The 10,549-nt window shown below is 43.4% G+C and overlaps 1 protein-coding gene across 1 annotated transcript; it reads right to left on the bottom strand.

The window, feature by feature from the left end:
• Positions 1-944: 944 nt before the first annotated feature.
• Positions 945-8,968, bottom strand: ccdc78 (coiled-coil domain containing 78). The gene is made up of 16 exons (XM_080788925.1): positions 8,894-8,968; positions 8,190-8,306; positions 7,578-7,709; positions 7,402-7,488; positions 7,030-7,299; positions 6,447-6,551; positions 6,001-6,051; positions 5,759-5,847; positions 5,039-5,117; positions 4,619-4,744; positions 4,197-4,402; positions 2,882-3,056; positions 2,356-2,399; positions 2,170-2,251; positions 1,901-2,001; positions 945-1,398 (listed from the first exon to the last, which is right to left on the bottom strand). The coding sequence occupies exons 2-16, from the start codon at positions 8,277-8,279 to the stop codon at positions 1,266-1,268; spliced, it is 1,770 nt and encodes a 589-aa protein (XP_080645051.1). The 5' UTR covers positions 8,280-8,306; positions 8,894-8,968; the 3' UTR covers positions 945-1,265.
• Positions 8,969-10,549: the final 1,581 nt, after the last annotated feature.

Here is a 10,549-nt window from a genome sequence, read left to right as displayed (position 1 = left end):
GCTGAATGATGTGAATGATATGAATCTCTTTTCCATCACCCTGTTTTTTCCAGCTCTCTCTCTCTGAGGCTTTCTCAGCCTCACCATTTAGTCTTCTCCAACACTACACAGCAGGTTACAACACAGCTCTCATCTGGCAGGAGAGTAGGGGTACATTGAGAGACCTTTAAGATCCCATTTTTATTAACAATAGAATACACTGATGCTTTTAACAGCCACAGGCTGATTTAAGGTTATGTCAGCGGTAAACTGCGGCATGGAGAATCAGTCTGAGACCACGGTGCTGTGACAAATGCCAGTGTTCTTTCACAGTTAAAGGGGATGTAAAAGGACGAGTACGTGCATTTTCTTTCTTTTTCACAACACCGCCAATGTCATGAATATGAAGGCACGTTTTAGGAGCGCCCTCGTTGTCGGGGACACAGAGACACAGTTCTCATCACGGCACTGAGAAGGGAGAGCATTCACAGTCAGCGCATGGGCCTGGGTAACATGTAATGACATTATTGTCACCAGGGTGACCCCTCATTGTCAGTGTGCTTTCTTCTCCAGAGCTCGTGAAATTGACATAAGCTTTGCAAACATTCCAGACATTTCTTTCTCAAGACCAGATTTCTTTGGGCCCTTTCATAATGGGGGCTCCCAGCATCATGAGCACCACCCAGTGGCATGCATGAACAATAATTATGATGCCCTTAAAAATAAGAATGCCCTCATCTTTAAACTAATTGTTGAAGTTATTCCTTCCAATATGAATGAATTATGATGATGATGATGATGCTTATTATTAATATTAAGAGAGTACTGTCCTGTTTATTTAATGAATAAATTATAGCATGTTTCTTTTCACATACATTTAATGCAAGCAGTCATACCTTGAACATAATCATGGTAACCTGTGTTCAGTGGAGACTGCCACTGTCCAACATATATGTGATGAATTATTCGAAATTGGCCACATGCATACCGGTATGTTGCATAAGCTATAGAGACATACCCTGTATATTTCCTATATCCAGTGCATATATAATGCACATATATGAACTCATAAAAATAAAATCATAGAACCACCATTAGCCTTTTCATGTCATGCAACCCCTAGAAAGCGCACCACAGGGGGTGCACGCACACACTGACACTACAGTTTGGGAACTCTGATCTAGAACAATATAATTAATGCCATAGTCTCCAATATTCTCATATTCAGATTCTTATCTGGAAAGTAAGTATGAAGTACATTACAATTTGCTTGCAAGGATGCAGGTTTAGATTTCGTAGCTGGATTTCTTAAGTGATCGGCGTGGTGTCAGTGAGACGGTGGCAGCCTCAGCACTTTGTGCGCGGCCCGCCTCCTCCCCCCCGTGCACTCTGCGGAGCCGCGTGATCTCCTGCTTGTACCTGCAGGTAGTGGCCAATGGCCATGCTCAGTGTAAAGTCCAATGTATGCTTTGTCAGGTAACCCACTGAGCATTTTTCAGGCTATCAGATATCTAAAATACGTCTAAATGGGCGTCTAAAAATGGGTTATAACTGGTCTAAAAATGAAAGCCTAGGCCGCAAAAAAGAAACGTTAATTTTTAGACCAGTTATAACCCATTTTCAGACGGACGTTTGCTCAGTGGGAATGTAAGGCGGGGCGATATGACAATCAACTCAATAACATAATTATTTGTGAAAATAGTCGATCTGCAAGTTCGGCAACACATTGTGAGCTATTTTCACTATTGTGTATATGCCACCATTGTACAACTAAGTTAAGTGGTTAATCAGACGAATTGATTTAGTATATTATAAAAAAAATCTACTTGAAATGTTGTGTCAATTCGTTAATTGCTCAACCCTAATGTAACGGCCCTAATACATCGGAAATACATCGAGAGGTTTTGACATTCATCCCTACCTGCCCAGGTGGTTATCAACGTAGTCCTGCAGTTCAGACACCTGCGCCTCGGCAACTGTCGCTCTGGTGATGAGCTGGGCACGCTCCCTCTCAACACCTCCCTGTTTGAACAAGGACAGTGCCTTCATCATAAATCATATCAACTTTGCGTCTCGTGACTCTCGTCTTAGCTTCACTTTAATGAATTATGTATTATAATGCTGTGCCAAACACTACAGTGTCTGAGGAAAGAATAAATTAACTCAATCAAGAATACAATTTGCATTTACCAGTGTGGAATTTGTGATGTCCTGTACTTGTTTTCTGATGTCCAGCCAGGATTCCTCACATATGTGCCCAGGTTTTCCTGACCTAGACCAGGTTGAAACATTGATCATACAGTAGAACCTGGTCTCCACATCTACAGTAGATACATTTGAAAGCCACTGAGGTAGGCCTATACAAATTCTACTCACTTGTGAAAGCCAACGGTTTGAACTGGATTTCTGGGGGCAACTTGCTGAAAAATAATAATCAAGGAATGCGATGATGGCGAGTGAGTTAATGTTTTTTTTTTTATGTCTTCATTACATTTACGAATTCTACCGCTCCCCCCCCACACACACGCAAATCACATCACCAAAACTATAGAAGTGGCAGTTGGGATGGTCACATTTCAAAGGGAGTTCGGCAACAGGATATACAATATCCATTAGCCTGAGGAATGAACTTTTTATTAATTCAAAGGGGAAACAAATAAAATTGAGTTACAGTTTGTGCAATAAAGCCTATAATCCTCCAGACAAATACTGCCTTCATCATTTAAGGTGGTCTTTGTTCCCTAATAAGATAGTCTTTGTTCTCTGAAAAGAAAACCAAATACCCCCCTCCCTCCCCCTCATTTCAAACACAAACAAACAGCAGACAAAACAGAGAGAGAGAGAGAGAGAGAGAGGAGATCAGTCAACTTCAAAGCAGTCCGTCAGTCTTTTTTAATTCTACCTGTTCCTGGGCTGCTCTGAGCTGACCCTCCAGTCTGGCCTTGTCCTGCCGAAGTCGCTGCACCTCCCTCTCTGTCTCGTCTTTCAGCTCACTGGTCTCCAGGCTGAAGTGGTCTTCTGGGGGACCAGGGTCCAGTCCAGTCTCTGGCTTAGACAAGATCTGCTCCCTCTGTACCCTAATAGGAAGAAAAGGATTCATCAAAAATTAGTGCATACTGTATACATATATAACTCTAGACAGGGATGCCGTTTGTAATCAGATGAGTTAATTTGTTGACGCAGGCACTACGAATCACATACAATCACCAATCCAGGATCTGGTGTTGCTAGCTCTGCTGCAGTATGTCTACAATACATAGGTGCCCAGGCAGCCTAGTGAGTCCTACTCCTTCTCTCTCTGACCGGACCTGAGACAGGCAGGATAATTAACTCAGGCCATTTGCAAAAACTAAAATACTGTGGTCAGTGTGGTGTCTCGCTGGGGAAACGCCGCCCAACAGGTGAGTGAGTGAGACAGAGAGAGAGAAGACCGCGCCGTCACAGCCTGCTTAGCTTTTTTGACTGTACTGTCAATGAACTGATTAAAGTAATCCGTCCGACGTACAGTCCGACATGCAACAGTCCAACACGACACATGTCGTTGCCGGTTCAAGCTCACCTGTGGCTTCCCTGTGAGGTTAGGGTTATGTTAGGGCTTGGGGTAGGGTGTCGGACTAATGCCTGTCGGACTGTTAGTACGTCAGACCGAACACGTGCACCCTGTTGGGTGTTATATACATACTGTATGAGAAAGCAAAAAGTACATGTGTTCAATGAGATTATGTACTGTAGCCTACTCCTACCTACTATCTACAAACGATTGGCTTTGGACGTATTCCGAGGTAAACGTAGCTGAAGGTAGTAATGAAGGTGGATGTGTTTCATTTGTGTTTCTTTGTGCCAGTATGAAGTTTAGCTATCCATGCTGGCACAGAATAACACCCAATTAATGTTATTGCCTTCAGCTGTGTGTTAACCCATCACACTGAAAATATATGAACACTATTTCTCCAATCTGACTGAAATCATCCTGAGTAGAAAATGACTTCCTTCTTAATGGTTTACATGGACACTTAAGTGATCTGTGTTTCCATAGCCCAATCAGAAGTGAACATATTTATATTTTACATGCAATATGTGGTGCCAGATTTTTCTTTTTTTTCTATCTGTATTCTAACTACTACTACCCACATTATTAGTGGAATATTAGGGTCCATGTAAACGCAGTCACAGTCTGTGTAGAGGGGTCTATTCACAACGTTTCTAGGAAGTACAACCTGTACGCTATGACCAGGGCGTGATGCGTCTTGGTCATCCTCTGCAGTCTCTTCTTGTAGGACCGAGCGGCCGTGGCTAGCTGCTCCTCCCTGGCTCTGTAGGAAGAGCGCACATCCTGGAGCATGCCGTCTACAAAGGCCCTCATCTTCCCCCTCTCCGCAGGGCCCTTCCCCCTCGTCTCCGCTCCAAAGCCGTCCATGTACTCCTGGATGAAAGACATACGCAGATGTTTTGGGATGGCTGTGGGCTGACAAAGACTGGTGGTGGACATACTGTGATGGATGAATGTGGATGTATTTAGGGTTTAGGAAAATGTAACCAGTAACCACGCTGGAGGTCTGACAGCTTATTTCCAGGATTTTGTGTGTGCGTGTGTGTGTGTGTGTGTGTGTGTGTGTGTGTGTGTGTGTGTGGTGCTTACAGCTAAGTCCTGTAAATAGCACACCAGTCTTGTGCGGTATTCCTCATTGAGCTCTTTGACTTGAAGTTGCAGTTTTGAGTTCTCCTCTTCTACCTCCTTTAGTTGGCTCTGAGAGCACATTAGGGCCTACATTGGAAACATACAGCCAGCACATTAGGCCTACTGTACATTGATTCAGCTGTTTTAGCCAACTATTATCTGTAGCCTATCCAACCTTCTCTCCCAAGCAGTAATGTGACTTTCTACATAAGGGATTTAGAGCACTGAGATGGCACTGATAACATCTACAATCAAGTGTAGAAATATAACACCTAGCATTATTAATTTAAAAGATATTAATTATAGATTTATTTACACCCATGGCATATAAATGACCACTGATGTTTGTATGTGGAAGGGGATTGCGTGCAGTGCACTCACCGTGCTCTGTTCTGATAGCTTCTGCTGGGTATTGTGTATAGCTCTCCTGTTGTCCCACTGCTCTTTAGCCATGGCCACCCTGAATGACCAGAACCACAACAGAGCAGTGACCATGTTCCAACGACAACCACATCACAGGAGGAACCACAGAGAACCACATCAGACGCACAGAGAGAGAGGCCATAGAACAGAAATCAAAGGGGAGAGGAAACCGCACAGCAGATGTGTGTGGGCAGGGTTGGGTTCAAGGTTACATTCAAAATGGAATTGTAAACAGATATGTCATTAAATAACTTAATCCGACTACTGTCTGTACATTAGATTACTCAGAAATCAAAAGAGTACACTGTTAAATGTTAAATTACGCTACGGAATACAATTACCTGCAGGTAACTTGTAACTGACTACTTTTGCATGTAATCTTCCCAACCATGTGTGATGAACTGGAATGATGATGATTACAAGATAATGATGAGTTTACAAAATGTCAATCACTGCTGTTGAAGGGCCTCAGTGAGGAGGCCTTCTGACTGCTCATTGGTTTATTTGTATTCTTATGGCATGGTACCGAAGGGGCCTAGCCATTTAGAACGTTGTTTGTCTGTATCTTTCTCTGTAGTTCTGTTCCCACAATAGTAGACAAATCACAGCTCAGCTCACCCTGCCACCCACTCTGTCTTCTGTATAAATGTAAATGATAGACTTTTATTTCCCACTCACACTTTCTCCTCCAGTTTCTCCTGCTGCTCCTCATAGCTCTTCTTCATCTTCTCCAACATGGTCTTGATCTCATCCTGGTTTCCAAGCAGCTAATGTATATGAAAACATAAACAGCAAGAGGCTTCATTACTTGAAGATAATGATTTGGCTAGGCTATCACTGTCAATAAAATACATTTTAAGCTTGCTGACTGACCAGTGACTACTGTGCCATTTGAGCTGTTTTATATTCAAAGTACTCACACTTTTCTCCATACTTTTTCGCTCTTGGTCCAATGCTGCCAGGTCTTCTGGCTGTCAAACAACAACAAGTCTGAGTTTGCAATTTCAATTGCAGACAGAGTGGCGGTTATATTACTAGTCCAAATATACTTGTACTCCTATTCTACTACTCTAGTACGTGGATTTGTTTTTACGTCCGGATACCCAGGACAGGCTTCAGACACGCCTCCTCAGGAGACTTGGCTCAGATCTGAACGCATTTGATTTGGTGTTAGGAATCCATTGCGACCGCATGCCCTTGCTGACGTCGACCCCAGGCAGGGTTCAAACGAACAACCTTCCGCATGAAAGGCATATGCTCTACTCTATTACAAAATACAAATCCACAAATACAGTACATACAAACAAGTTACCTGTCTATCCGCTATAGCCAATGCCAAAAAGAGTAATAATAGGGATATAAATACCTTGACTCTGTTGTGTGACATGCGGCTAACCAGGGATCTCACACGGTCCAGCTCCCCATGCAGACCCTGGGTGGAGGCCCTCACGCTCTGCTGATGTTGCTCCAGCTACCAGTGGTGGAAAGTAACCAAGTACATTTACTTAAGCAAACTTTTGAGGTATTTGTACTTTAATGGAGTATTTCCAATTTCCGATACTTTTACTTCAGATAAATTGTAAATTGTACATCTCGGCTCCAAATATTGCACTTTTACTGTAGGCCTACTACATTTGTTTGAAAACTTTAGTTACTAGTTACTTTGTAGATTTTGATATTATTGCAAAACATAGCCACATTAAACATTTCAGACATTCGGACATTTGAAAAGAGCTTGTAGATCGGCTAATTTCAAAAGATTATTATACATTTGAAAACTTGAAACACCTGACATTCTGCACAATGAGCACTTTTCCTTTCATTACTTTAAGTACATTTTGATGCCGATACTTTTGTACTTTTACTGGGGTCCATTTTGAATTCCAGGCTTTTACTTTAAGAGTACCTCTATATTGCAGTATGTATTGGTACGTAAAAAATGCGAGTACTTTATCCGCCACTGCCAGCTGCGTACGGAGGGTGTCCTGAGTCTGGGCCAGGTCAAGCAGCTCAGCACTCAGCTCCTCGCCGTGGGCCACCTCCATCTCGTGGGCCTCGGCCAGAGCCAGGTAGTTCCCCTTCAGGGCCACGTACTCCTCCCTCAGGTCTCCGCCGGTCTTCTCCGACAGCTGCAGACGAGCCTCGGCCGACTGGAGCTCCCTGCGTAGCGTGGCCCGCTCCGACCCCAGCTCTGCCATCACGCCTTCTTGGTTCAAGATCTGACCGTGGGGGTTAAAATAATTAATCATCGTAATAATAACAACAACAATAATAAATCATAGCCTTTTGAATCATAGGCCTAAAGTAAAGTAAATGTTCACCTTGTTTTTCAACACAAAGGTCTCTTCCTCAAAGTGCTCTCTAAGTTTATTGGTCTCAATTTTGGCTTCCACAAGTTCCTTTGATATCTGAAACATTTGTCAAGATTAATTCCTCTGAGATGTGAGATGGTACAGCATAGGCTACTTACAAGAAGGGAGGATATAGTATAGGATACCTTCAACTTTTCCTCTTCGCTCTGCACCAGTTTGGAGGACAAGTCTGTCTTGGATGCAGCCATGTGGGCCAATCTGCTCTCCAAGTAACCCACTTTGGTAAAAAGGACTTCATGTTTGTCACGCAACTGACCCTACATTGTTTGAAACAGTTTTGGCAGCATTTGTATACGGCACACTTGGCACATGGTGTAGGAGGCAGTAAGCCTAGTAGGTGGGCTACATGCAAAACATTTTTTTCCCAGTTTGTAGATACAACTAGATAGAATAAGCTGTATTTCTAAATATTTGACAATGACAACGGTAAACAAAAAAATATATGTATATGTATTTTGTTGCGCACTATGACTTGCCTAGTCCAGCATCTTTCATAAGGTGATCATAACGCAATAACATTGTAGGGAGAACCATATTCAAGTGTGTATTGTAGTATCCACATGTTCTGATGAATTGAACATGGTTCAATTATTGTAAACAAGTGTAATGCTTTTAGGTGTTCACAGTTAACAGTTTTGTATCGAGTTGTGTTTGAAATGTAGGCCTACTGTAATTCTCCAATCTGTTAATAAAGCTTTCAATCAATCAATCAAGTAGAAGCAGCACAGTTCACTTACATTTTCTTCAGTCAAAGACCTAATTCGTTCTTGGAGGTCAGTAAGTGCTGGTCGAGGGTCAAGAGAATCCATCTTAATTGATGGAATCATTTGCAGTAGGCCGCTTCTTTTGTTGCACTGTAACCACCAACAATGTTGCCATGACTCTTTGTTCTTGATAACCATGGGGAAAACGAATAGTATAGCAATGCACACGCGTTGCATATTGTAACATGTATCATAAGGTATAGGCCCTATATGGTTATAGCCATATTAGTGTGCAATTAAGAATCGTAGGCTACTAAATATTAAATATTTCCTTTTTCCTTCTAGTCTGTGCACCTCTTCTGAAATCACTGATGACTGCCCAGCCCTTATTTGCTTTGCAACGGCGCCCTCGTGTGCCGACAGTTGGTTGCTAACCTTGTTAGGTCTACTTGTCCTGCATGAAGAATGCACCCAGACTTTCTGATATGCATAAAATGATGGTCATGATTACCATATTTTTCCTGCCTGTCGCTAAATAAAGTTTGGAGCATCTTAAAGTGAGTTTCCGAGCATATGGTTGCGAGCCCCTGCTTACTTTTTATGAATTCTGTAATGGCCATATATAATTCAAGCAGTCCAATTATCTCAGTGGAAGCACACTAGCCCAGAATATAGAATATATTGGAAGTGAGCTGCGATGAAGAAGTGAGAAAATTAAGTTAGGCTTTTATAATTACCAGGTGCTAACGCCGTGCAGATTTCTGCAATGGGTGTCATCACTTTTCTGAGGCTGATTTGAAAACTGTCAAGTGGCATTTCTTCCACAGCCTATAGTGGGAATATAATATATGCACGATATTTAAGCAATAAGCCACGAGAGGTCTCAGGCTCAAGCTGGGGCCTCGAGTGGCTTATTGCTTTTCTGAAACGGTTACAAACATATGTACCATATTAACCTAATAAAACTATTGAATTCACAAAAGTGAACCAGAGCGAGCCACATAACTTCCTTGTTGTGCTCGGCAAGCAGATGTTTTTACGGGGCTGCCTGGAGCCACACATTCACAGTCATTATGAGCCGGGCGGTGCTTAGACGCCCGCACGGCATGTGTTCAATCAAGCGCTCTCCTTCCCCAGTTCAGCTACAAGGCTGCAAGATGATACAAAGAATTAGTTTGCCTCCCGCATCTGAAAACACTGTTTCGGGGATATTCGTTTGCCTCCCGCATCTGAAAACACTGTTTCGGGGATATTCGTTTGCCTCCCGCATCTGAAAACAGTGTTTCGGGGATATTCGTTTGCCTCACGCATCTGAAAACAGTGTTTCGGGGATATTCGTTTGCCTCCCGCATCTGAAAACAGTGTTTCAAGGACACCCGTTTGCCTCACGCATCTGAAAACAGTGTTTCAAGGACACCCGTTTGCCTCCCGCATCTGAAAACAGTGTTTCAAGGACACCCGTTTGCCTCCCGCATCTGAAAACAGTGTTTCAAGGACACCCATTTGCCTCCCGCATCTGAAAACAGTGTTTCAAGGACACCCGTTTGCCTCCCGCATCTGAAAACAGTGTTTCAAGGACACCCGTTTGCCTCCCGCATCTGAAAACAGTGTTTCGGGATATTCGTTTGCCTCCCGCATCTGAAAACACTGTTTCGGGGATATTCGTTTGCCTCCCGCATCTGAAAACACTGTTTCGGGGATATTCGTTTGCCTCCCGCATCTGAAAACAGTGTTTCGGGGATATTCGTTTGCCTCCCGCATCTGACAACAGTGTTTCGGGGATATTCGTTTGCCTCCCGCATCTGAAAACACTGTTTCGGGGATATTCGTTTGCCTCCCGCATCTGAAAACACTGTTTCGGGGATATTCGTTTGCCTCCCGCATCTGAAAACACTGTTTCGGGGATATTCGTTTTCCTCCCGCATCTGAAAACACTGTTTCGGGGATATTCGTTTGCCTCCCGCATCTGAAAACACTGTTTCGGGGATATTCGTTTGCCTCCCGCATCTAAAAACACTGTTTCGGGGATATTCGTTTGCCTCCCGCATCTGAAAACACTGTTTCGGGGATATTCGTTTGCCTCCCGCATCTGAAAACAGTGTTTCAAGGACACCCGTTTGCCTCACGCATCTGAAAACAGTGTTTCAAGGACACCCGTTTGCCTCCCGCATCTGAAAACAGTGTTTCAAGGACACCCGTTTGCCTCCCGCATCTGAAAACAGTGTTTCAAGGACACCCGTTTGCCTCCCGCATCTGAAAACAGTGTTTCAAGGACACCCGTTTGCCTCCCGCATCTGAAAACAGTGTTTCAAGGACACCCGTTTGCCTCCCGCATCTGAAAACAGTGTTTCAAGGACACCCGTTTGCCTCCCGCATCTGAAAACAGTGTTTCA

Source organism: Protomyctophum bolini (assembly GCF_963924005.1).
Source record: "Protomyctophum bolini genome assembly, chromosome: 18".
Classification (NCBI taxonomy): Eukaryota; Metazoa; Chordata; class Actinopteri; order Myctophiformes; family Myctophidae; genus Protomyctophum; species Protomyctophum bolini.
Note: the sequence above shows the minus strand (reverse complement) of the source record. Positions and strands in the feature narration are given on the sequence as shown.

Excerpts from the sequence above, each read along its gene's own strand:
- ccdc78 (XM_080788925.1), bottom strand. The coding sequence starts at position 8,279 with ATGATTCCATCAATTAAGATGGATTCTCTTGACCCTCGACCAGCACTT. Across the intron at positions 4,403-4,618 it reads GCTATTTACAGGACTTAGCT|GAGTACATGGACGGCTTTGG; the intron begins GTAAGCACCACA and ends TCTTTCATCCAG. Across the intron at positions 3,057-4,196 it reads GCCCTGGTCATAGCGTACAG|GGTACAGAGGGAGCAGATCT; the intron begins GTTGTACTTCCT and ends TCTTCCTATTAG.